This window comes from Delphinus delphis, chromosome 4, assembly GCF_949987515.2.
Source record: "Delphinus delphis chromosome 4, mDelDel1.2, whole genome shotgun sequence".
NCBI lineage: Eukaryota > Metazoa > Chordata > Mammalia > Artiodactyla > Delphinidae > Delphinus > Delphinus delphis.
In genome coordinates, this window is record NC_082686.1 from 92,238,166 (window position 1) to 92,265,895 (window position 27,730).

A 27,730-nucleotide genomic window follows, 5' to 3' on the forward strand; every position below is an offset into this window, starting at 1 on the left:
ATTCCAGTCTGTAGATGCTACAACCCTTTTCAAATGAAACTGGTTTCTGGCCTGCATACAAATACAGCAAAGTGCCAGAATAAAATAATATCAGAATGCTTATGAAAAATAATCAAGTTTGTTACCAAATGTTTCACATCAGTAGGAAATTTCTTTAGAGACTTCTGATGGAAATTTGAAGTGTATGCTGTTATATCAAGTGCAGGAGAGGTATAAGGCTGTTGGAGAAATTTCCTTAGTTTGTTGACTCAAAAGCCAAAACAATTGTTGTAACAAAAAGCTTGACAAGATAATTAAATGAATGACAACAAAATCTCGTCAGGGAAGTGCCCATTAATTGAATTTATTTGGGAGCATGTTTCACATGTATAACCAAATTATCTAATTTTCACTCATATTAAAAAGTGATAGTCTATAACAACTAATTACTAGAAATGAAGGGAAGGCCAGTACTTTGAGCCAATAACACAGAAGAAAACAAATATCAAAGGACTGCCACCATATTCGACAGCTTCCTAAGAATTCCATTCATCATTTTGCCCTATGAAAATATTTCTGTGAAACTCGCCAAAGAAAAGAATCCCAGTAATTTCTATGTAGTAGTGTCTTTAAAGCTGGAACACAAAACCACATTCTCTGAATCCTTTCATTACATTAACATGTGTCAGTATAAGTGTGCCAACAGGTGAAATAACTGAGAATAATATGTTATAGATAAAACAATTGAGTTCTGGTATTTCTTTTCTGTAAGAAGATTAGTGCCATCCTTGTTTTCTTCTTTAGTATTACGTATGGTTGATTGTTTTTTAAAAAAATTTGTTGCTGTTTTTATGTTACACAGATAAAAAAATTGAATTAAAGAATTATTATGGTCAACTTTTAAATTTGAAATGAAGAATGAAATAATCTATACTTTACTCAGATTTTCTACTTTGAGCTATTAGCATGATCTCTCCAGATTCAAATTGGGTATTTTTAATGCTTTAGCAAATGACTTTCCAGTTTCCTAAAGTTAATAGTGAAACTCATGATGTATCTGTAGCAGTCAACTAGATTTTGTTCACAGTCAACATATTCAATAAAAATTTAAAACTATGAGATCTGTCACTCTTATATTGCTAATGCCATCCTCTAAAACAACATTAATCTGTTGGAAAACATTTGGCAAGAATTTTGTATACTAGCAAGACAATGAAATAAAGTCAATTTTGGCTTAATGTTTGTATAAACTGTAAGCAGCCTTGACTATTTGCAGTTTCATCAGAGGCAGGAAAATCTGAAGTAATAAGTGATGACAGGAATATTCTTTCAATTTTGCAACTTTTTTCCTAAAGAAAATTATCATCTAAATAAATATACTTTAAACATATTGGGTAAAATTTCATAACAATATTCAAAATATTTCTTGCATTTAAAATTTATGTTTCAGCTTTAAAAACAGTTCTTAATGTTCTTTTTATTGTGGGACATCATTTTACATTCAGAAAACTAGCTGTTGTAATTATAAATCTAGCAACTAACACTCATTCACAATGACTTCATCACGACCTGAAACAGTAATAAAACCTACAGCTGCTTTATCTTCCACAAAGTTGATGCTACATTAATTTTAAAAAAAAGAATAGGGCTATGCTTTGTTTTCCTAAATCATTTCCCTAAATTAGTATAAAATAGATGTCTGTTATGGTATAGCTATGTAGATCAAGTAATAGATAAGTTTAGAGCAACAGATAGGTAGATATAAATATGGCCATCATTAAAATATAATAGAATGGTTTTGCTAAGTGAAGTAATGCATGTGAAAGATTTCATTTATATCTTATTTTGTTGTCATTTCTATTTCTGTTTTTATCTTTTGTTTAATCAATACAGTAAAAGACAGTTTCTGATTAAACAATATTTCAGATGTTAAAACAATTCTTTTTATTTGTTTACATTGGCAGTTCACAGTCTAAAAGCATAACCAATCAGGCAAAAACTGCACGTAGACTGCTCTGGATTTTGAAGACTTTTTGCTTCTAACAGATTTTTATTTGAAGTTACGGAGCAATATCTACATTTTACTGATAGTTAATAATTGGGAGGGGGAATTATAAGTAAACAAATTCCTTGAAAGAAAAGATTTTTATCTTTAGTGTTAGCTTAATGTCTTGCTCAGCACTTTAAAATTTTCTTAGAAGGATAACTTTCTAACCACTACTTTATGATAATTTAATCACCCTTATATTGTGAACCTAGCTATCCTATTTCATGAATATTGCACATTTATTTCCAATAGACCTGTTCCTTGATGATCAGAATTGGAACCTGTGTTTCTAACTGAAAACAATTGGCACATTTTATTTCCACACCACTTTCACATAAGAGGTATTTAAAAATACAAAGCTAGTATTTTTTTCATGAGTTCCTGGGCTTAAAAATTCAAAATATTAAAGTTTCATCAGTTTCATCTTAGATGAGACTTGCCTTTAAATACATGGTGTGTTTTCTGTAGAAGTTACCTATATGTCTTCAAAAACCTGACTTGTCTAGAAAAATGACTCTCTGAGACAGTCATGTTTCTTTTTCTGTTGTTCTTGTTTTTTTAAAAAAAGACAAAACAGCAATAAACATTTTAGCTCTTTAATGAGCAAAGATCATGTCTCTTAGCATTGGACTAATAGTCATTATTATCTTTATTTCACGCAATGACCAGTGACATGGCCAAGATGTACAAAGTTGTTTCCATCAAGTAGTATACAATTTTTTTTTTGTATAATAAGCTTTCATTCTTGAAAAAGAGTAACTGAAAAGAAAGGTTTCTGTTACTGCAGTTAGTTTGTCAGAGAAAGTTCTTTGCATTATCTTACAAACTATCAAAATTGCTAGTCATCTGAAAAAATGTAAAAAAAAATCACATAACTTTAGTCTAATAGAAATATAGTACAGGTAAGAGAGAAAGTATTTATCAGGATGTGCTCTTTAAGTCCATCTCAATTTTTTTTTAATACAAATGTACATCTGATTACATATACAAACATTTGGAAAGGTCTGTGATATACTGTTACTGGTAAACAACAGGGGGATGAAGAGTTTCCTGTGGTCTTAGAATATTCATTTAAAATCACACGCATGTGTAAGACTAAAATCCTCCAGGTGTTGACTCTCCTTTTAGGTTTTGCATCTACGTTGCACTCTACTGAGATTGCGTGAATAAATTCCAGTGAATGAACCTCAGCGAGAAAGATAAGTGACGTGAGAAGGGACATAACTTTATATTGAGTTATTATTAGTAAACATTTTGTCATGCAACATGAGTAAATCAATGAACTGAGAACTGTAATCAGAGTGGTAATTTGGGGCATCCTTGTATCATAAAAGACTAGTAAGTAACTCTTTGGACACACTTCACCTTACCAAAAGGAACAAAACACAGAGTAACAAAAACCACAGCAAAGTATAGATCCTGTAACACATGTCCAATTAGGGTTATATTTCCATGAAGTACTTAGATGGGAATGAAAAGAATATTAAAAATATAGGAATTTTTTTTTCTGGGATTCATATCAGCGAGTATTCACCACTATACCTATAGTTTCTTCAAATACCTTTCATAACTAATTCCATCTGTTATCAAAACTACTATGAATTATTTTATTGTAATTACTTTTGCCCCTTAAAATCTTCTTTAGGTTCTGCCAATTGATGGAGGAAGCTTCTATTAAAAACTCCAATGGGATGAGAAGAATTTTAATTACAGCTTAATCAGCAGCACAGCCACCAAGCATATAAATTATCATGCACATCGTGCTAAAAATATCCAGTTTCCTTTATCCCCACAACTTTATACTGACAGCACTTATGTGATAATGTTGTACCTGCCAGTCTTTAAACTTCGTTGTTTTACTGGCAAATTTCAGCATGAGCCTCCGCTAAGGCCATTAACAGCATTGGTGCTTTGTGTACTTATCCAAATATGTAAATATGGTCTACACAATAAAACAGCTCCAAATAAAAACTGGTGAAAATTAGCTGACATTCCATTGGTGTGTCCCTTGTGCATATTCATGGTTGTTTTTTAAATTTTTTATATTTTATATTTCAGACATAGTTCTTTCCTGTTTGGTGTTCCACATGCCTAATTCCATCATGTAACATAAATCTTCAAAAAATTAATTCTTGAATGTGAATGAAAAAGTATCATTCAGAACAATTGCTTCAAGCAATTGAAATTCATTTTTAAAGTTGATTTGTGTATATATGTACAATTCATGTTTTTTTCAAAGCCCCCAAAGTTCTTGATATGTATATTCACATAGTATTCCTCCTTATTTAAATAGTAAGCGTCTTGTAGGTTGAAAGCCAAGGAATCTTCAGTAATCTTTTACTGCAATCCATCAAAAAAATAGAGTTTGCTTCTCTTATCTGGCTATACCCTGGTTGTTGAATGTGAGTGGGGGTGGGGATGAGGATGGGGCAGAGTATTGTTCTGTCCTCCAGTAAATGTATTGAATGTGTGTAAGGGTTGAATCCCTGGTATAGTGTTGGGAATCATTGTAATGGTGTTGGGTGTCATTAAGGGAACATCATCAGGTGACCTCCTCATAGCTAGTGTGTAATCTGGGGGGCAGGCGGTCCGAAGAACCACCTCATGTGGATGGATGGACTCACATTCATGATCCAAATCGGTGTGCTTCATTTGGAGGGACATGATCTCCTCTTCTTGTGCGTGGGTCAGATCATTCGTAGTCGTGCGCTGAGGGCTGCATCTCCTGTGAACGTCATGTCTCCTCTTATCCTTTTTGTAGTACAGGGCTGCAAAGGCCAGGATGTTCAGAAACAGCAGTGATGCTCCAACTGCAATAGTGACGCTCAGCTCTGTTGAGTAGTCCCTTTGATCCACTGAAAATGGACTCGGTTGTTGTTTGGGATCATCCTGCTTGGCAGTGGGAAAGGCTGATGTGACAGATACAGAATTTTTTCTCGTAGGTCTGAAAGTGATGTCAGTTGATGGCACTTTAGTTGTTGTCGAGGTATACTGAGAAATGTCATTGAGATTATGCAGATGAGGTACCAGCTCCAACCAGAGGTTTACTTTATTGGCTCTGTAATGTTCTTTAACTCTTGGTTTTAATCCAATATGGAGATAAAGTTGGTCTTTCTGGGAATATCTGGTCCATGCTACTTCTTCAAAGCGGTTGGGTTTGGTATGGATGAATTTTGTGTCTTGAGGGACTGGTTGATTTGGGTCGCTAGAAAAGAGAAATTATGAGAAAAAAATTGTTTTATTCTTTTAAAAATCAAAACAATACTGGTTTAACATCTAATTGAAGAGGGTGAACTCAGCCAGGCTTTAGACTGTGTTTTAACATAACTTGGGTCAATTTAGAAATATCAATCCCAGCTCAGGCAGGTTGTTGGATGATAATGTAGTATAAGTAAATCTCACATTCTTGTTCTCTCTACCCACGGGCTGCTATATACCCAAAGATTTAAAAATTCATGTACATATGAGTTGTCTCATAGGCAAGCTAGCAGAGACAGCATTGGAAAAAACTTGGCATTTGGAATTGGCAGGTGAGGATTTGAGTCCTGATGCTGCTGTACACTAAACATATGAATACCGAGGTAAAGCTCTCGTAGCCTAACGTCCCTTTTCTGTAAAATGGGATTATAGTATCTGAGCTGCTCACCTCACAAGGTAGTTGGGAGGATCAAAAGGCATACAGTACTGTAAATTGAAAAGTCTTTATAAAATATTTGTCACTATTGAATAACAATAATAAGTCCTGTGTAATTAAAAAAACAAGATAAATTTAATTATTGAGTAATGCAGTAAAGGTATGACTGTCTTAAACTTTACAAAGGAAGAATAAAGCAGTGATTTTTTTGAAACACCACAAATATAAATTTTGAATAAAGGAACTTAATGTATTGTTGGTATTAATCTATTAAATTAAATCATTTGGACACAAAATATGTATTTTTTAAGTGCTTAAGAGGATATTTTAATTAAATTATAGCAAACTTCATTCCTTAGGTACATACCCAGTTTTAGCAAAATTTGTCCAGTATGTCATTACGACTGCACTCAGCATCACATCATTTTTGGAGAAATTGCAAGGAAATAACTCTGTAGGTCCAATCATGGGGATTCCTAGTACGTAGGGAACCTCATCACCATGAGCTGCATCAGCCCAAGCTGGAACCTGATCTGTTTGGCAATGATGGTAAAAGGCATAGAAATATGTGGGTGAACCAAAGTTTGAGTGAAGATCTGCTGTAGCTACAGCTGGTGCCACCCACTGATGGTCCGTAAACAAAGCTAATAATGTCTTCCTTCTGGTTTCAGGGTTATGACGGTCAGCCCAGTCAGTATACATGAATTTAATGGTTTCTCTCAAAACATCTTTGCCTTCAGGGTATCCATATAAGTTATCAACAAAATTAGAAACAGCAAAGTCAAAATCACTAGCGGAGATACCATCATCGCTATCTACTATATTTTCAACAAATTTTAACCCTTCCCCTTGGTTAACTCCTAACATTATATCATAGTTGAGAAACTCTCCTTGCTCCATCAGTATCTGAGGATCATCTGGTATTACATCACCATCAATCACAGGTCCAAAGGCTATGTGGTATCGTGCTGGTTGAATATCTTGGTCAACAAGTTCTTTGTAAGGCTTCTTCTGTAAGCATTCCACTAACTCTACTGTATCTGAAACATTGCAACCAACTTTTGTGGCCAACATTCTAGCATATTTTGCAGGTTGGAAACTAACAGCCCAGCTGGAAAGGGCAGTTCCACTTTGAGCTATTGCTCGTTGAAAAAGTCCTATAGGAAAAAACAACAAAGAGTTTCAGATGACCTTTGAATAATGCTGTGGTAAAACAATAAAATCTGATATTTGAGACATGTCCCAGATATGACTCAAGAAACAGGGAGATAGAGACAGTTTTGCTTAAGAGAAGGTACATAAAGTCATCCCCAGGGTATAATGAATTCGAGAGGTGGACATTAGTCCTCTGCTTTGAGTAGCAACTACTTTGGGATCAAGAGATCTAAATTGTGCAATGTCTCAAAAAAGCAGTAAGCAAGGAGAGAAGGAGAGTGTGGAAATACTTGGCCCAAGTATTTATTTGCTCAGCATGTAAACACCTACGCTGTTACCATAGCCAACCAGATGCGGCTAACTCTCTCCCCTTTAATTCATCATCAGACTTTGTATTGTCTTTTGAGTATATTTCCTCCAATTTGGCTGCAAGCATTTCTTCAAAATGGCTCTGTGTGTTTGTTTTAATCAGATTTTATCTGAAAAAAAATTGTTCAGACCTCACATAACTACTGGGGCTGGGTATTTGCTAATACCCTGGGGATGGCCCTAAAGGCACACGAAACAATATTACTTTAGACATACTCTTTCCAGTTCTTTATGTCAGACATAGTATGCTGAATATTCATCTTTCAGAAGAAGTTATAACATTTGAAGTATTTTCACTAGGTTAAAGAAAAAGCCATCAGCAGAAGGATTTAGTGGGGGGGTGATTTAACTTTCTCCACTGTTGAATGTGCACTGCTTTATTTTATCATAAAAGATGAAAAGTACATGGTCCACTGCTTTTCACTTAATTACATTTAAGAATTATAAATCATGGTCCCATATGCAGCTTGATAAGAGCTGCATACCATTCAAATTTATAAATGAACTTTACTTATTAAGGTATTCTCTAATAAAATTCTTGTTTTAAAAATATAATTTATCTATTTTATTTAAGAAATTACATTTATTGTCAATTTCCAAATACAGCTTTGTAGTTCAGTTATTCAAACACATGCTCAATCATTCATATGTGTTAATGTGTAAGAACTCTTTCACAGAGGTGTTAAAGTAATGACTGAATTAGAAGCAAAGTTTTCATTTTTTCTCCAAACACATATATGTATTCAAAATGTCTGTAATATGTTTCTAGATAATTATAAAAATATTCAAAAAGTCAAACAATACTAATTTAAATTTGTTTTGGTTTCTGACATCTTTATGAACATATTTTCAGTTTGCTAGAGCAAAGTTTGCCAGAGCAAATAATATAAATACAAATAATTTTAAAAAATTATATAGGCTATGTGTTTGTCAACATTTGCTCAGAGAAATATTGTACTGCTTAAAAACTTTATAGCTAAAATAAGACTTCTATAAGATTCTTTCCCATTTTAGGGACTTAATGACATTAATTAAATATATCAAAAAAGGTTTTAAGGACAATACACATCACATTTGATATAGTCTGAAATATGCCATCTAGATGATACTGGGAAAAACCACATATTCTGTTGTCAGCAAGAGTGCTTGTTATGTGTGGTTGACTCCTGATAGATACAGGCTTGAGCATTGTTGCAGCTCTGGGAAGTTCCCAGACCTTAAAGTCTATGTCTGCAATGGAGATAAAATTAGCCTGATGATTTCAAGACCTCTTCTGGGCATCTCCTGGTCAATTCAGGCAGCTTTGCTAATAGAGATAAACTTATGACTAGATCAAACGTAAGTCCATTTATCTAGCCAGGCATGGACAGATTTCCTTGAAGAGTGTGATGGAATGCTATATTTTCAATTGTTTGCATAGCCATTTGCCACTGTTTACCATATTATGAGTTGATGAATAGCAATGCTAGCTGATGAACTAATTGATTCATCTCTTTATGCAATGCTAGTGTTATACTGGCTGAAAATGGCTTTGGTGCCCATGTTCACTTTTACATTTAGAAAAAGTTTTAGAAAAAATCAGCACAAAGAGCATTTGAGACCAAATGATCCTAAGAAGTCTGAACAGATTGTCCATTGTTATCCTAGATAAGTATTGGCGTTAGTATAGTCCTCAGGCTAGAACAGTCTAATCTGTTCAATTAAGAAAAACAACAGCAACGAAGTTTGTTATTTCAAAATAAGTCATTTCACTACAGACCAAAATCTCTATACAATTGAAAGAGTTCTCACACATGTGTCATTTTGTCATCTCGGTTCAGAACTCTACTAATACAAACGAGATGTTACATAAACTATGTCTATAAATTAAGTCAATAATAATATATGATCCTCCAAATATACAAACTCATTTAATGACTGTTATTTTGAAATTCCACATTAATGTGTCTTTGATACCAAAACCAAATATTCTATGTCTGTTGCTCATATCATAAAACTCAGTCTTACAAATTAAGAAGCTTCATGAATTACAATTGACAGTGTATACTTTTGTGGATATTTCAAGTTAATAATGCTTTAAGAATGGGTGACTAAACTCATGGTAAAATGGGATTCCATCAAGATCAGCATGATAAGCCTTGGGCAGGCATTTTGGAAAACGGATGTCAAGGCCAGAAAATGGAGACAAGAAAAATATTTCATGGATTTAAGCAGCCTCAGTGCTCCATGCTGCTTTGCCAGCCTTCAGGGGAAAAAAAATGAACACTTTTGGAGTTGAAAATAGAAAAAGCACAAATTCAAACATATTTTTCTTTTTAATCAAAAGCTCTACTAGTGACCTTGATGCTTTGACAATTCTGGATCACGCATGCAAAATAATCAAACTCCATTCTCTACTCAGACAACAAGTGAAAATCACGTTTCCAGACAAACTAGCTTACAACTGCCTCCGTATTATCTTCATACTAGTAAAGGGTTTAAAACATCTACTATCTAGAAAATAGATTATATACAAGCCTTGCATTAAAAAAAATAATTAAAAAAAACTCTTGTCTTTGATTTTGATTACTGAATAAACAGAGATAACAGAACTGTGAACATCTTTGATTTTCCCCAAAATCACCCTTTGGAGGAGAGGAAAGTAGTGTAATGTTAATTATTCTGAAGTGTGTTTGAAAGGGCATCCATACCAAGCTCCACAGGAGACAAAGAAAAGAGTTTGACAAAAATTTAAACATGCATAGAGAAGCTGAAGAAACAAAGTTGTAAACAGTTATTGAGTTCAACCTAACAGTTTAAACAGAGAAATATATACAGAGCATCACATACTACTGATGGTCGTGGCATGCAGACACCAAATTTGTCAAAATTTGCAACCTGCATAATACCTTTGGTTGAATTGCTCCAACGGTTACCTTCAGAATAATGGGATAAAGTCAGCAGATTGACACATGAACCCCCAGCACCAGATCCAAAAACAGTGATTCTTAAGGGGTCACCACCAAAGAATCCAATATTCTCACTAGTCCATCTTAAAGCCTGTATGAGATCAAGGAGTCCATAGTTTCCTTTTGCAGCCTGATCCCCTGTGCTCAAGAAACCTGGAAAACAGAAATAAAAAGACATCAGAGAACACCCTTTTGAGTTGACATGAATCAGATAGACATCAAATTTAAATAAAATTGAAGCCTGTGTTCATCAAGATGAGTACAATCCAAGTTCTTTAGTAAAAATTTATTTCCCACCAGAATAGCATAATTTACTTTAGGAAGAATAGCAGAGACTAAAATCTGAAAAAAGACATTTATCTTCCCCAGATGTTCCCAAGTTATCCAGGTAACAGGTAACAGGGGGCAGATAAAGAGAATGAAAACATTCTGAAAGACCTCAAGGGAGATATTCTAGGGGCCAAGTTACCTGGTGGAGATATTTGGGATAGTATCATGGGGTGTATGAGAATGTGTTTTTGCATAAATACTGTCAGTCCTCAAGTTGCTCGTGGTCTAATATGGTTGGAATTTAAGGTATGTGTGGCAGAGTGGCAGGATATGACGGTATAGAGCAGGGGTATTTTTCCAAGACTGGTGCATAAAATTATACGCAACTCTTTGCATATATAGGTGTATGCACATTTTTATTGATGATGCCCCATGGTTAAGAATCACTGTACCTGACGTAATTTGAGGTTACATTTTAGAACGCCCTAAATGCTAAACTGAGGAGATCTGCTCAACTAGAAAACAGTGTAGAATATTTGAAGATTTTTGAAAAGTTGAGATTCATATTTCTCCAGTACTCAAAGCTCCATTTTATAGTGAATTTAATAATGAAAAGAAATATATGTTGAATAATAGAAAGAATGGAGGTGGTGAGACATTATAAAGATCTAAACTGATAGAGTGGAAAAGGCAATTGAAGAAAAAAGGAGAAGAACAGTCTAAAATTAATGAAAAGAAACCTCAATTAAAATAGAATTGGGAGGTCAGAAAGGAAAGCGCTCATGCCCTATGACAATAGCAGAGCTCAGCAGGAAGAACAAAAACTTTCCTTGCCTGGCAAGAACTCAGCCAATGAGAGACTCTCACAACTCAGCCAGTGAAAAGCCACTCTACTTCAAACTCTCAATTCCTCCAATGGACTCTTTGTTTACTACAGCCCTCCCAGCTTCCTTTTCCCCCTTTTAAAAAAGTTCTCCTCTCCTTGCTGTGAGGGGACTTGCATGTGGCTTGCCATAGTTGTAGACCCAAACAGCAATTCTCTCTTGATCCCCAACAAACCCATTTTTACTGCAGAAATAGCTGGCAGTCTACTTGTTTTAGGTCAGCCTTTTGATAGCCTGCATGGGGATCAACAGAAGACCCTTGATGACTTCCAGGTTGGTGGCAAACAAGTGTGATACCCTCATTGAGCCTGTTGTTACTCACTGCTTTACTCGCCAGCCCTGGAATTGAAGAGTAAGTTTTTCTCCACTAAAGTGTCTGCTCTATTTGCATTTTGAAGTCCTCCAGGTTTTACTGGGGATCTGTTTTTTTTTTTTTAATTTAATTTTATTTCTTTTATACAGTAGTTTTTATTAGTCATCCATTTTATACACATCAGTATATACATGTCAATCCCAATCTCCCAATTCATCACACCCCCACACACACCCCCCCCCCCCCCCCCCGCTGCTTTCCCTCCTTGGTGTCCGTACGTTTGTTCTCTACATCTGTGTCTCAATTTCTGCCCTGCAAACCGGTTCATCTGTGCCATTTTTCTAGATTCCACATATATGTGTTAATATTCAATATTTGCTTTTCTCTTTCTGACTTACTTCACTCTGTATGACAGTCTCTAGATCCATCCACGTCTCTACAAATGACCCAATTTCGTTCCTTTTTGTGGCAGAGTAATATTCCATTCTATATATGTACCACAACTTCTTTATCCATTCGTCTGTCGATGGGCATTTAGGTTGCTTCCATGACCTGGCTATTGTAAATAGTGCTGCAGTGAACACTGGGGTGCATGTGTCTTTTTGAATTATGGTTTTCTCTGGGTATATGCCCAGTAGTGGGATTGCTGGGTCATATGATAATTCTATTTTTAGTTTTTTAAGGAATCTCCATACTGTCCTCCATAGTGGCTGTGTCAATTTACATTCCCACCAACAGTGCAAGAGGGTTTCCTTTTCTCCACACCCTCACCAGCATTTGTTGTTCACAGATTTTCTGATGATGCCCATTCTGACTGGCGTGAGGTGATACATCATTGTACTTTTGATTTGCATTTCTCTAATAATTAGTGATGTTGAGCAGCTTTTCATGTGCTACTTGGCCATCTGTATGTCCTCTTTGGAGAAATGTCTATTTAGGTATTCTGCCCATTTTTGGATTGGATTGTTTGTTTTCTTAATATTGAGCTGCATGAGCTGTTTATATATTTTGGAGATTAATTGTTTGCCCGTAGATTCATTTGCAAATATATTCTCGCATTCTGAGGGTTGTCTGTTCGTCTTGCTTATGGTTTCCTTTGCTGTGCAAAAGCTTTGAAGTTTTATTAGGTCCCATTTATTTTTGTTTCTATTTCCATTACTCTAGGAGGTGGATCTAAAAAGATCTTGCTGTGATTTATGTTCTTCCTATGTTTTCCTCTAAGAGTTTTATAGTGTCCGGTCTTACCTTTAGGTCTCTAATCCATTTTGAGTTTATTTTTGTGTATGGTGTTAGGGAGTGTTCTAATTTCATTCTTTTACAGGTAGCTGTCCAGTTTTCCCAGCACCACTTATTGAAGAGACTGTCTTTTCTCCATTATATATCCTTGCCTCCTTTGTCATAGATTAGTTGACCACAGGTGCCTGGATTTATCTCTGGGCTTTGTATCTTGTTCCATTGATCTATGTTTCTGTTTTTGTGCCAGTACCGTATTGTCTTGATTACTGTAGCTTTGTAGTATAGTCTGAAGTCAGGGAGTCTGATTTCTCCAGCTCCGCTTTTTTTCCTCAAGACTGCTTTGGCTATTCGGGGACTTTTGTGTCTTCATAAAAATTTTAAGATTTTTTGTTCTAGTTTTGTAAAAAATGCCATTGGTAATTTGATAGGGATTGCATTGAATGTGTAGATTGCTTTGGGTAGTAGAGTCATTTTCACAACATTGATTCTTCCAATCCAACAACATGGTATATCTCTCCATCTGTTGGTATCATCTTTAATTTCTTTCAACATTGTCTTATAGTTTTCTGCATACAGGTCTTTTGTCTCCCTAGGTAGGTTTACTCCTAGGTATTTTATTCTTTTTGTTGCAGTGGTAAATGGGAGTGTTTCCTTAATTTCTCTTTCAGATTTTTCATCATTAGTGTATAGGAATGCAAGAGATTTCTGTGCATTAATTTTGTATCCTGCAACTTTACCAAATGCATTGATTAGCTCTAGTAGTTTTCTGGTGGCATCTTTAGGATTCTGTATGTATAGTATCATGTCATCTGCAAACAGTGACAGTTTTTCTTCTTCTTTTCCAATTTGGATTTCTTTTATTTCTTTTTCTTCTATGATTGTTGTGGCTAGGACTTCTAAAACTATGTTGAATAATATTGGCGAGAGTGGACCTCCTTGTCTTGTTCCTGATCTTAGAGGAAATGCTTTTAGTTTTTCACCATTGGGAATGATGTTTGTTGTGGGTTTGTCATATATGGCCTTTATTATGTTGAGGTAGGTTCCCCCAATGCCTGTTTTCTGGAGAGGTTTTTTTTTTTCCATCATAAACGGGTGTTGAATTTTGTCAAAGCTTTTTCTGCATCTATTGAGAGGATCATATGGTTTTTATTCTTCAATTTGTTAATATGGTGTATCACATTGATTGATTTGTGTATATTGAAGAATCCTTGTATCCCTGGGATAAATCTCACTTGATCATGGTGTATGATCCTTTTAATGTGTTGTTGGATTCTGTTTGCTAGTATTTGGTTGAGGATTTTTGCATCTATATTCATCTGTGGTATTGGTCTCTAATTTTCTTTTTTTGTAGTATCTTTGTCTGGTTTTGGTATCAGGGTGATGGTGGCCTCATAGAATGAATGTGGGAGTGTTCCTTCCTCTGAAAATTTTTGGAAGAGTTTGAGAAGGATGGGTGTTAATTCTTCTCTAAATGTTTGATAGAATTCACCTGAGAAGCCATCTGGTCCTGGACTTTTGTTTGCTGGAACATTTTTAATCACAGTTTCAATTTCATTACTTGTGATTGGTCTGTTCATATTTTCTATTTCTTCCTGGTTCAGTCTTGGAAGGTTATACTCCTCTAAGACTTTGTCCATTTCTTCCAGGTTGTCCATTTTATTGGCATAGAGTTGCTTGTAGTAGTCTCTTAGGATGCTTTGTATTTCTGTGGTGTCTGTTTAACTTCTTCTTTTTCATTTCTAATTTTATTGATTTGAGTCCTCTCCCTCTTTTTCTTGATGAGTCTGGCTAATGGTTTATCAGTTTTGTTTATCTTCTCAAAGAACCAGCTTTTAGTTTTATTGATCTTTGCTATTTTCTTTGTTTCTATTTCATTTATTTCTGCTCTGATCTTTATGATTTCTTTCCTTCTGCTAGTTTTGGGTTTTGTTTGTTCTTCTTTCTCTAGTTCCTTTAGATGTAAGGTTAGACTGTTTATTTGAGATTTTTCTTGTTTCTTGAGGTAGACTTGTATTGCTATAAACTTCCCTCTTAGAACTGCTTTTGCTGCATCCCATAGGTTTTGGATCATTGTGTTTTCATTGTCATTTGTCTCTAGGTATTTTCTGATTTCCTCTTTGATTTCTTCAGTGATACCTTCGTTATTTAGTAATGTATTGTTTAGCCTCCATGTGTTTGTGTTTTTTATGTTTTTTTCCCTGTAATTCATTTCAAATATCATAGCATTGTTGTCAGAAAAGATGCTTGGTATGATTTCAATTTTCTTAAATTTCCTGAGGCTTGAATTGTGACCCAAGATGTGATCTATCCTGGAGAATGTTTCGTGTGCACTTGAGAAGAAAGTGTAATCTGCTGTTTTTGGATGGAATGTCCTACAAATATCAGTTAAACCTATCTGGTCTATTGTGTCATTTAAAGCTTCTGTTTCCTTATTAATTTTCTGTTTGGATGATCTGTCCATTGGTGTGAGTGAGGTGTTAAAGTCTCCCACTATTATTGTGTTACTGGCGATTTCCTCTTTTATAGCTGTTAGCAGTTGCCTTATGTTTGAGGTGCTCCTATGTTGGGTGCATATATATTTATAATTGTTATATCTTCTTCTTGGATTGATCCCTTGATCATTATGTTGTGTCCTTCCTTGTCTCTTGTAACATTCTTTATTTTAAAGTCTATTTTATCTGATATGAGTATAGCTACTCCAGCGTTCTTTTGATTTCCATTTGCATGGAATATCTTTTTCCATCCCCTTACTTTCAGTCTTAATGTGTCCCTGTGTCTGAACTGGGTCTCTTGTAAACGGCATATATATGGGTCTTATTTTTGTATCCATTCAGCAAGCCTGTGTCTTTTGGTTGGAGCATTTAATCCATTAATGTTTAAGGTAATTATTGATATGTATGTTCCTATGGCCATTTTCTTAATTGTTTTGGGTTTGTTTTTGTAGGTCCTTTTCTTCTCTTATGTTTCCCACTTAGAGAAGTTCCTTTAGCATTTGTTGTAGAGCTGGTTTGGTGGTGCTGAATTCTCTTAGCTTTTGCTTGTCTGTAAAGCTTTTGCTTTCTCCATCAAATCTGAATGAGATCCTCGCTGGGTAGAGTAATCTTGGTTGTAGTTTCTTCCCTTTCATCACTTTAAGTATATCATGCCACTCCCTTCTGGCTTATAGATTTTCTGGTGAGAAATCAGCTGTTAACCTTATGGGAGTTCCCTTGTATGTTATTTGTCGTTTTTCCATTGCTGCTTTCAATAATTTTTCTTTGTCTTTAATTTTTGCCAATTTGATTACTATGTGTCTCTGCATGTTTCTTCTTGGGTTTATCCTGTATGGGACACTCTGCACTTCCTGGACTTAGGTGGCTATTCCTTTCCCATGTTAGGGAAGTTTTTGACTATAATCTTTTCAGATATTTTCTCGGGTCCTTTCTCTCTTCTCCTTCTGGGACCCCTATAACGTGAATGTTGTTGCATTTAATGTTGTCCAGAGGTCTCCTATGTCAGCCTATGTCTTCATTTCTTTTCATCCTTTTTTCTTTATTCTGTTCTGCAGCAGTGAATTCCACCATTCTGTTTTCCAGGTTCACTTATCTGTTCTTCTGCCTCAGTTATTCTGCTTCATTCCTTTTAGTGTATTTTTCATTTCAGTTATTGTGTTGTTCATCTCCATTTGTTTGTTCTTTAATTCTTCTACATCTTTGTTAAACATTTCCTGCATCTTCTCGATCTGCCTCCATTCTTTTTCCGAGGTCCTGGATCATCTTTACTATCATTATTCTGAATTCTTTTCCTGGAAGATTTCCTATCTCCACTTCATTTAGTTGTTTTTCTGGGGTTTCCTCTTGTTCCTTCATCTAGTACATAGCCCTCTGCCTTTTCATTTTTCCTATCTTTCTGTGAATGTGGTTTTTGTTCCACAGGCAGGATTGTAATTCTTCTTGCTCCTGCTGTCTGCCCTCTGGTGGATGAGTCTATCTTATTGGGGATCTATTTTAAGGCTTTCTTCTCTGGCTACGACTTTGTTCTGTATGCAAGTACTTGTTTGGCACTTATGCCTGATTTTTGAAATTGGGCTTTTTGAATTGGAACTGTGCTCACCTTTGGCAGGATTCCTTTTGGAACGGGGCTGGCTGTTTATCCTGGAATCGCCTAGCTTTTTGCCCATCCTTCAGGAACAGGGGCTGTTTCTTTAGAACTGTGCCAGTTCAGCTTTTGACCCAATTCCTTTTATAATAGGGGTGTTCCATTGGCACTGCAGTATTAAGCCTTCAGCCTGACTCCCTTCAAATTGGGCTGCTCCATTAAAGCTGTACTTAGCATACTTTGGCTTGGCTCCCTCTGGACTAGACTGTTCCTTTTCAACTGGCTGGTATTAGGCCTGCAGGCTGTTTGAGCTCTTTGAGTTGCTTGAGCTGTTTAGGCTGTTTGAAAATGATTCTTTTACTCTAGGTTGAAACCTCTGAGGAATGGGATCCCAGTTAACTAAACATTTTGAGCATGCCCCACTTACAGGGACCTTTTGACCACTTTTATGTTTAAAAACTATGGTCCTGGGGTTCCCTGGTGGCACAGTGGTTGAGAGTCCGCCTGCCGATGCAGGGGACACGGGTTCATGCCCTGGTCCGGGAAGATCCCACATGCCACGGAGTGGCTGGGCCTGTGAGCCATGGCCGCTGAGCCTGCGCGTCCGGAGACTGTGCTCTGCAACAGGAGAGGCCACAACAGTGAGAGGCCCCCGTACCGCAAAAAAAAAAAACAAAAAAAAAAACTATGGTCCTTTTATTCAAACAGAAAGTCACAGAAATTATAATCATCCTCATCAGTTCACTCAGTCCCATGTAATTAATTTTTTTTCATCTTGATCTTTTGTTAGCACTTTTATGAATTCATCAGTTTTCCATTAGAGTTCTGAAAATGCTTATTCATTCAGTTTAGCAGTATAGTCAGTTACCAGAAACCTGTACTTGTCAGAGTCTTTTCCATGAATTCCTTGAAGATGAAACCCTTTTATAGGAAAATATTTGCAAAAGCATCAGAGTACACCCAGAACTGACTGTAAATGACAAAAGACTTAAAAATGACCACAGTTAAAGATTTGATGAAAGTTCATAATAATGCAATTGACAACAGAGGCAAAAAATATACAAATCAATTTTCACTGCAAAGTAAAGGAGCTGTTACAGTGGAGGATTACTGGACTGAATGTCAATATTATGACATAGTATGAGTGTTTCGTGTTTGGTAATTGCAATCATTTTTGCTTTTGTTGTGGTCATCCATTTACAATGCTTGGTGTCAGTTTATTTATCTCTTGTAAGAATAAAATACAGTGTGTGTGTGGAAAAAAAAATGAAAATAATATTAAATAAAAAATAAAAGAAACCCCAAAAACTATGGTCCTTCCTCACGTACCTTTCTAACTAATGGACCAACCTAACTAAAGGTGATTTAGAATATCAGTGGCCATTATGGGAAGCTTTTGAAATCCCCAAACTTACTTTTCTTGAAACTGAATTGGGCAACCATAGCTCTAAAATTTCCAAAAACTGAATGTAATACGTACTTCAATTGGTATTTTGAAGCTTCCAAATGTTATCAGGAGCCTAAAATTGCCTCTTTGCAAAATAAGAGTTTTAAGATTAACTGAGGCAGGGCTTCCCTGGTGGCGCAGTGGTTGAGAGTCCGCCTGCCGATGCAGGGGACACGGGTTCGTGCCCCGGTCTGGGAAGATCCCACATGCCGCGGAGCGACTAGGCCCGTGAGCCATGGCCGCTGAGCCTGCGCGTCCGGAGCCTGTGCTCCGCAACAGGAAAGGCCACAACAGTGAGAGGCCCACGTACCGCAAAAAAAAGAAAGAAAAAAAAAAAGGTAACCATGTGCTTTATTAAGGCCAGCCAACTAATAAAATCGTATCTCTTTAGACTTGTTAAAGTGATATTATATGCTTGTATGAATTCTTTGATTTTTGGTTCTATATCCAAACAAAACTTTGTGGCTCAGCTAAGGGCACAAAATGAAGAAAGTTAAATAAATTGCTACCTTGAAAGAGCCACAGTTTGCTAATTGTCCAACTTATGTGCATTGGCAGTATTCGTTATACCTTGCTATTGAATGAAGTATTCATTTAAAGTTCTTTTTAATATCGACTCAGCTGTCATGTCCTTAACAGCAGAATCGTTTCAGATCACTCTAGCTGTAACTTTACATTTGTATTCAACTCTTTAACTTACTTGACTCATGACTACAAGACCATGAAAAAATTATTACTTTTAAATTTAAGGCAAACTTACAAAATTCAAAATTACAGTTTTGTCAAGGATGATGTCACTGGCTCATGTATCCACTACATTTGCCATTCAACTATGTGTTCAAATATAATTTACTTAATGTCATTCCTCCCACCTAAAACTTTATTCTATTTTTTAAAAATCTCCCAATATTGTTGTACCTACCTACATGGAACTACTACTGATCTGATTAATTTGCTGAGCAGATTTGGCTTCAATTTGATGATTACCTGATTTAGCAACTAGGATTACTTTCTAGGTATTACTGAGAAACCACGTAATTGATCATAAGTCCACAGGCCCTTGGAGTAGAAAAATCAGTTTATGCCTAAAATAAATTGGGAAAGGGGAAAAAAAGTAAAGAATTACTGTGACCAAGGTATTGGCTTGGGTTACTGATGCACAATGAATTCAGACAGCTCTCTGATAGGCAGACCCTAAGGAGTGTGGGAAGAACTAAGTTAAATTGTCTGGCAGCAGCCTTGCAACTTAGTGGTTGACCCAATCTGTATCCAGATCTCTTACAATACAACCATATAGGCAACATCTTTAGAATGTAAAACGAAAGGAAAGAATCGTGTTTCTTAGTAGAAAAAAATATCTAAACATATTCAAGGAGAAACCTGGGATTAGGAAAAATGCAGAATGTTTACATTTGAGATGACATCTAGAATGTCAGAAGTTTAAGATATCAGGGATTCTATACTTTCTTTTCTTTGGGAGGGGGGAGATTTGAATGTCTATGTTTATTGTGTTTAATTTCTAAATGTGTTAAATAGAATATATATACATTTTAGATTCTACAGTATGTAATTCATGATATACAGAGTAGAAAAGAAATCTTTTGTGCTTATCAATGCTGTTGTCTGGATACAGATGATTGTGGTTGACTCCTTGAGTCAAATTGATAAAGCACTTCAAGAGACCATAATGACTAGTAAAAAGCCAGCCTTGCAGACATGAGACTTTGAATAGTAGTGAGGCATCCTTCTAGGGACTTGGGAATACGGATCAGCAAATTAGCTCATTAAGAATTTTGCACCTTTAACATAACTGAATTTAAAACTGTGGGAATAGTAGCTCAACTTCTCTGGCTAAAAATACACTTGGAAATCCCATGGGCTAACTCTCCCTATCTTCTTAGTTGCCAAGTCAAGTCAGTTCTTCCTCTGCATTATGTTTGTGTCTTCTGTCTTCTACTCATGTTACTGACTTAGTCTGGATCCTCCTCTTTTCTTCTTAGACCCATAAAATCCTTCTAACTAGTCACTCAACCTTCAGTCTTCCAGCAAACAAGATTCCTTTTTTTCTGTTCGCAAACTCACTTTTGAAAAATACTCTGTTCTGATGGGGGACACTGTTATACCCAAATAAAACTCTCACTGGGAATTCCCTGGCAGTCCAGTGGTTAGGATTCCATGCTTTCACTGCTGAGGGCCTGGGTTTGATCCCTAGTGGGGGAACTAAGATCCCTCATTCAGTGTGGCACAGCCAAAAAAAAAAAAAAAAAAAAAAAAGATATGGGAAAACCCTCATATTAATACATAATTGGATAGTTTCCCTTTATATTTTTGAGTCAAGATTGTTTAAAATATGATGGCTTAAAATTCCTCAAATTGGATAACTTGGGGTCTGTGTAGGGAAAAAGAACACACAGCACCATTTAATTACCCATCATCCCTACCTAGCTTCCTTGCTGTTGTGTTCTCTTGAGAGCTACTGTCCAAATTCTTCTTGGAAAGTGACAAAAGATAAAGTCAAAATAATTTCCTTTTCGTATGTATACTCTGGAAAAAAACTGCTGTAAAATGAGGCTGATATCTTAATATCATATAACTTGGTGGTATTTCTAAACTTTTATGTTTTGGTGCATTTTTTTATTTGTGTCTTGTGAGATAGTTTGCTTTTTAATGACCCATCTTTGGGAAGAGCAAATTGAGTTACTGGCCAAGGCTTTTATTCCTGGTAGCTGAACATGAAGGAATACAATGAGAAAGAAGGTGACTGCTAACAGATACCTGGAAAGAAAACACCTGTAGATATTTCTAAGTCCCCAAATTCTCAGTATTTTCAATATTTTCAAGGTCAGTAGGTGAGATTGATCCTTCTATATTATAATTTAATTTTAACATTTTGTGATTCCTTCCCCCAAACAGGACTAAAATATTTATTTTAACCAATTTCTTCTGAATATAGATAGTAATAGAGAGGAAAAGGCCATGATTTGCTTAGCCCTGAGTTGTGCATGCTATTTCCATTACAAGAAGGGCTCAAGATGCTGGGGAAAAAGTCATCCCCAGCCCCAGCTCCAACACCTTCTCCTCTATTCTCCACCCCAACCTAAGGTTGTTAATGTTCACACTTCTTGGTCTGCATGTCAAGAAAAGCTTATCCAACATCCACTGAATTAGGCTATTGTGTACTTCTTGTCTATTTGAATCTGGACAACAAACCTGTACCAAAATTGAAAAAATTTCTGTGCTTTCCGAATAACCTGTTCTCACAAAGAAGTGAAAAAAGAGAAGTCTCCCTTTTAAAAGGCCTACTGAGAGAAAAGAAATCACATTGTTCATTTCTAACTGTTTGGTTATGCAGGAATGCGTCTAGCAATTTAAATGCATACTTTACTTTACAATGAGGGACCCACAGTGGTTGCCATATAAAGAAAAATTTTCACGAACTATGTAATTTAGAGCTATGCTATATTGCCTTAGGAACAATAAGGACTATAAAAATTTTTGTAAATATCTAACCATCTAACATATATTTTGGTCTCTCTCATGCACTCCATTGCAATGTGTGTGTGTATGTGTGTGTACTTTGTAAATTATAATTTGTATTCATAATTTGCCCATCTTTATCTTTTCTGGATTGGGTGTTCCACTATATCTGCCCCAAATGGCCATGCTATACCTGTTTGCTGAACAGGCATTAATATATTACAATTCTGTTACCACATGGAGACAAACAACTAAACTTTCCAAATGAAAGAGGTCTGTGTGTATTTCTTTGATGGCAGCAGCAGAGTGAAATTTAGGAGCAAACCCTCTCAAGCAGCCAATCTCTGGGGAAAATGCTCCTAGACATAAAGTGGGTAGCAGTAATTTTAAAGGGAGAAAAATAGGACAGTACTGGGTAAGGCCTACATGAAAGAAGAGAACACATGGACCAGCAGGCTGGCCCAAAATATTGGCCCAGATTATTGCCCAGGGACACAGAATTTGAAAGGCATTTGAGCTTTTCTCAGTAGCTGGTGTTGTGAAAAGAGCACCCGGACGTAGTAGGACAACTTGGGTGTATAAGAAAGTTACAGTGTGAGCACTTTTGTTAGCTCCTCTGAGACTATTTCCTAGTAGACAGTGTTAACAATCACAGTTCTACCCTGCACAGTTATCATTATTAAAGGAGATAATGTCTTTTGGTGCACAGGAGGGCTTAGTGTATGTTGGGTAAAAATGCTTTGGCTTTAATCAACTAAATTGGACATTTTCTTTATCACTTATTAAAAAAATAAGCCATTATTCCATTTTTATTGAAAATCAATACAAATTTCAAAAAGATTAAAAAATGTTTGAAAATTATAAAATAGTTGAATATATATATATATATATATATATATATATATACACACACACACACACAACAAGGTTAAATTTACCACAGAGGTTTTTTAATTGTTCTACAGACTGCAGCTGGTGAGGCAACTGAAAATACCTATGTTGCCCTCTAAGTCTTATTCAGGTAGTAAGGGTATTTGCTATGATATAAGCCCATTTAAGGAATCCCGCTAAGGGTAAAGGACATGTTTGTATTCACTGCAGGTAGTGCCTTAGAATTTCAAGTCAAACATTTAATTGGGTTTATTGTAACGAGAACAGTTTTGTGAACCAAAATACTATGATGTTGATTAAGTAGAAGACATTGTGAAACCCAGGGTCTTCCCTGGAACAAATCCTTTCCCTGTCGCCTGTTTCCTGTTCGTAGGAAACAGGCTTCATTCAGCCTCTGAGACCTTCCCTGAGTTCCAAAGGGCAGATTCAACAGTTGCTAATCAGGGAAGTGAGGGAATGCAGAAGCAAAGGACGAGCAGTCAAGAAACAGTAGTGCAGCAATTAAAGCGGTATCCTGATTCTTGCTTAAAGAATATATATAACACTTTGAGTTCTTCTGCTGGAACTAAGGCCCACACTCAGGTGGAAGATGGTAACTTCAGGCTGAGCCCAAGATTCCTGGAGCACCGCCCTGTTACCTCATCACCAACCAATCAGAAGAAAGTCACACACCCTGCCGCCCTCACCCTAAATTTTCCCTGTAAAAACTTTTCAGGGAATTTGAGTTTTTTGAGCATGAGCCACATGTTCTCCTTGCTTGGCCCTGCAATAAAGCTTTCTCTGCTCCAAACTTCAGCGTTTCCATTTGTTTGGCCTCACTGTGCACTGGGCATAGGAACTTGGTTCAGTAAAGGCTCTGTCTTGACTTGCTGATGGCTCATTATTTTAGAATGGTTAGCAAAATTGTTAACACATATCTTAGACTGTAGGAGGAAATAGAGAAAAAAAAAGAAGACAAGTGATATTTGAGTAATTTTGACAATTATAAAACAAGCAGCAGTAGTCAACTGCACAGAGCTGGGACCTGAGTGGGAAGGAGACAGGTGGTGTTCCTCAATCCCACACTAGCTGACCCCTGAGAAGGACACAGAAAATAAAAAGGGAAGAACAGGACATAAAGTCTGGGCAATGAAAAAAGCTGACAAAACAATTTACTTAATTTCATACTAATATTGACCAAACCAGATTCTTTTTTTTTGTTCCTGAGATAATTTTGTTTTTAATTGAAGTATAGTTGATTTATAATGTTGTGTTAGTTTCTGGTGTACAGCAAAGTGATCCAGTTATACATATATATACATATTCTTTCTCATATTCTCTTCCATTATGGTTTATTACAGTCTATTGAATATAGTTCTCTGTGCTCTACAGTAGGACCTTGTTGTTTACCTATTTTATTTTATTATTATTATTTTTTTAACATCTTTATTGGAGTATAATTGCTTTACAGTGATGTGGTAGTTTCTGCTTTATAACAAAGTGAATCAGCTATACATATACATATATCCCCATATCTCTTTCCTCTTGTGTCTCCCTCCTTCCCACCCTATCCCACCCCTCTAGGTGGTCACAAAGCACCGAGCTGATCTCCCTGTGCTATGTGGCTGCTTCCCACTAGCTATCTATTTTACATTTGGTAGTGTCTATATGTCCATGCCACTCTCTCACTTTGTCCCAGCTTACCCTTCCCCCTCCCCGTGTCCTCAAGTCCATTCTCTAGTAGGTCTGCATCTTTATTCCCATCTTGCCCCTAGGTTCTTCGTGACCATGGTTTTTTTTTTTTTTAGATTCCATATATATGTGTTAGCATATGATATTTGTTTTTCTCTTTCTGACTTACTTCACTCTGTATGACAGACTCTAGGTCCATCCAGCTCACTACAAATAACTCAATTTTGTTTCTTTTTGTGGCTGAGTAATATTCCATTGTATATATGTGTCACATCTTCTTTATCCATTCATCTTTTGATGGACACTTAGGTTGCTTCCATGTCCTGGCTATTGTAAATAGTTCTGCAGTGAACATTGTGGTACATGACTCTTTTTGAATTATGGTTTTCTCAGGGTATATGCCCAGTAGTGGGATTGCTGGGTCATATGGTAGTTCTATTTTTAGTTTTTTAAGGAACCTCCATACTGTTCTCCATAGTGGCTGTATCAATTTACATTCCCACCAACAGTGCAAGAGGGTTCCCTTTTCTGCACACCCTCTCCAGCATTTATTGTTTGTAGATTTTCTGATGATGGCCATTCTGACTGGTGTGAGATGATATCTCATTGTAGTTTTGATTTGCATCTCTCTAATGATTAATGATGTTGAGTGTTCTTTCATGTGTTTGTTGGCAATCCAAAGCAGATTCTTTTATTTCTACCATCATAGGATTTTTTGAGAAGATAAACATCAGTATAAGGTATGACTAGTAAAATCTGGTCTTTATTAAAAGACCAGCTGTTTTTATTATATTCTTCTCTATTAAAAGCTAATCTGACTGATTTAATGATTTTAATACTCTTTAGTTTTGAAAACTTTCAGTGTTACAGGAACATTTCAAAAAATAGAATAAAAAATGACCATGTATCCCTTCACCCAGATTTCTCACATCCTAACACCTTCGTTTTTCCCTCCCTTCCTTCCTCCCTTCCTTTTCTTCCTCCATCTTTCCTTCCCTCCTTCTCTCTCTTTCCTATCAAATCTGGAATCACATGTTGAATTTAGTTTTCCACTTAATCTCCTTAACTTCAAACAGTTCTTTGGTCTTTGTTTTTCTTGACTTTGAAATTGTTTTGAGAAATACAGGTCAGTTATTGTGTAGAATGTCCCTCAATTAGGGTTTATCTGCTGTTTCCTCATGATTATATTTCCTCAGCTTATGAATTTTTGCAGAAAAATCATAGAAGTAATGTTTTTATCTCAGTGCATCATAACAGGGGGCACTTGGTTGATCTGTCCCATGACTGTTTGCCAGGTTTTTCTACTACTAACTTATTTTCCCTTTCCAGTTAGTAAGTATAAAGTAGAGAGATTACGTTGAGACTATGTGAAATCCTGTTTTTCATCACACTTTCATCCACTAATTTTAGTATCTGTTCATTCTTATCTGAAACAAATATTAATTTTACCACATTTTATTATTAGTTGGAATTGGCTGTAAGAAAAAGGTTTTCTTTCTCCCCAATTTGCATTCATTCATTCCTTCCTATCATTATAGCCTCATGGGTTCTTATTTTATCCTGGGGGTTATCATCTTTTACTATTATTATTTATTTTGATGCTTAAATTGTCCCATATTTGGCCAGTGGGAGTCTCTCCATACTGGTTCCTATGTCATTTTGACATGTATCCATCATCTTTGAGCACATTTTTACTTCTCTTTGATGCAGTAAAATAGCATGTTTTGCAAGAAACCTCTAATAGTTGGGGTCTTTAACTTCCTTTTGGTTAAAATTTTTGAATAGTGTTTTCATATATAAAGCAATAAAAAATATTTAGTAATTACAAAATTAAGTAAACTTACAAAGTAATTTAGTAAAGTGTATTAATTAAGATTACAAAAATTAATTACAAAGATTACAAAAAATTTTAGTGTTTTCAAAAGATAGAAACTGAAGCATCCTGAATTTTGGAGTATAGGATATCTCATTTGTGAAAAAGTGGCATATAATGAGGTTAAAACTGCTAATCTGGAGCAACACTAATCTCACCAATACCACATATAGAAGTACCAACACCCCATTACACACACACACACACACACACACACACACACACACACACACACGCACACGCACACATCAAACAAAACAGGTAGCGATAATAAATCTATAACTCTCCCTAGCAAAAAATAATTTTAATGACTTAAAGTTTGAGGATTATGGAAATAGCATGGTAGTTTGAATAACCTAGATGATGCCAACAGAATAAAATAAAGGCAATAAGGAGAATAGGGGAACAACTCCTTCCTTGAACACTTCAAATGTACTTTGAAAACTGTAAAAGACAGGAAAGATATATACAAGATGGTTTAGCACCCAATCTCTGGGTTATCTCTACCTGAGCTCTTGCCAAAGTGTATTATCACTGGTGTATAGGTCTATCTCCCTGAGTAAACAGAAACCATCTTTGTGTTCCTGACACTTAATTACCATTGAATAAATATTCCATGAAACAATCCATAAATAACAAATGAGTGAATTTCCTAGTAGAACTTTTATCACTATGCTCTCTTGCCTGATGGAGCATGTAGCTAAATTTGTATAGTGCCTTCAGTTGATTGTCAAAATACCCTAGGAATGCGATAATATTAATATACACTATATTTAATACATTTAGAACCCCCTTTGTCTGTTTTGAATAAAAACTTTCTTTTAAGAAAAAGCCTAAGCACTATAATAAACTTGAATATTCCCTTTAAATCTCAAAAGTCACCAAAATACTACAGTCATTGCAGTTAGCGAGAACCTGGCTTTGACTGCATCACTTCATCACTCTCATCCACTGATTTTTCTCTGCAGAGGACCACTGTTTTTTGGCTTGCTTAAGTGGTCAACTTCTACTCAGTCTCCAGGGCTCAGCTCAAATATTATTGTTGGGAGAACTTCAAACACAGCTAGTCCACTTTCCTCTAAATGCCCAGTTTACTCTGGACATTCTTTTGTAAGTATATACGAACACTGGATTGTAATTATTTGTTTGTCCCTATCCCCAGATGGGGCACAGTACCATACAAATAGTAGGTGTACAGTAAATGTTTGTGAAGTTAAAGATGGCTCTTTCTAAGTACCTTTGATTCTAGGAAAAAATAGTTAAAAATACATATGGCAAGAGAGAATTAGTTAATGATTTTTTTATGCAAGCCTAAATATGCATATAATTGAACTATCCTGGTTTACAAATACCAGAAAAATCTAGCACCATTCCTGATGTTACATAAACACAATCACTAAGTAAAAACTGAACATTCACAAGATAAACCTAGTGAAGGTAATATGTTTACTTTCCTCTA

General features: G+C 35.8%; 1 protein-coding gene across 1 annotated transcript in view; it reads right to left on the reverse strand.

The window, feature by feature from the left end:
- Window positions 1-2,577: 2,577 nt before the first annotated feature.
- Window positions 2,578-27,730, reverse strand: part of NLGN1 (neuroligin 1) — a 723,285-nt gene continuing 698,132 nt past the window's right edge. Inside the window, exons 6-8 of the mRNA XM_060011117.1 lie at window positions 10,100-10,285; window positions 6,028-6,817; window positions 2,578-5,231 (exon numbers count right to left, since the gene is read on the reverse strand). Of these exons, the coding sequence (XP_059867100.1) occupies window positions 4,409-5,231; window positions 6,028-6,817; window positions 10,100-10,285 (1,799 nt within the window). The 3' untranslated portion in view covers window positions 2,578-4,408. The remainder of the gene's footprint in view (window positions 5,232-6,027; window positions 6,818-10,099; window positions 10,286-27,730) is intronic.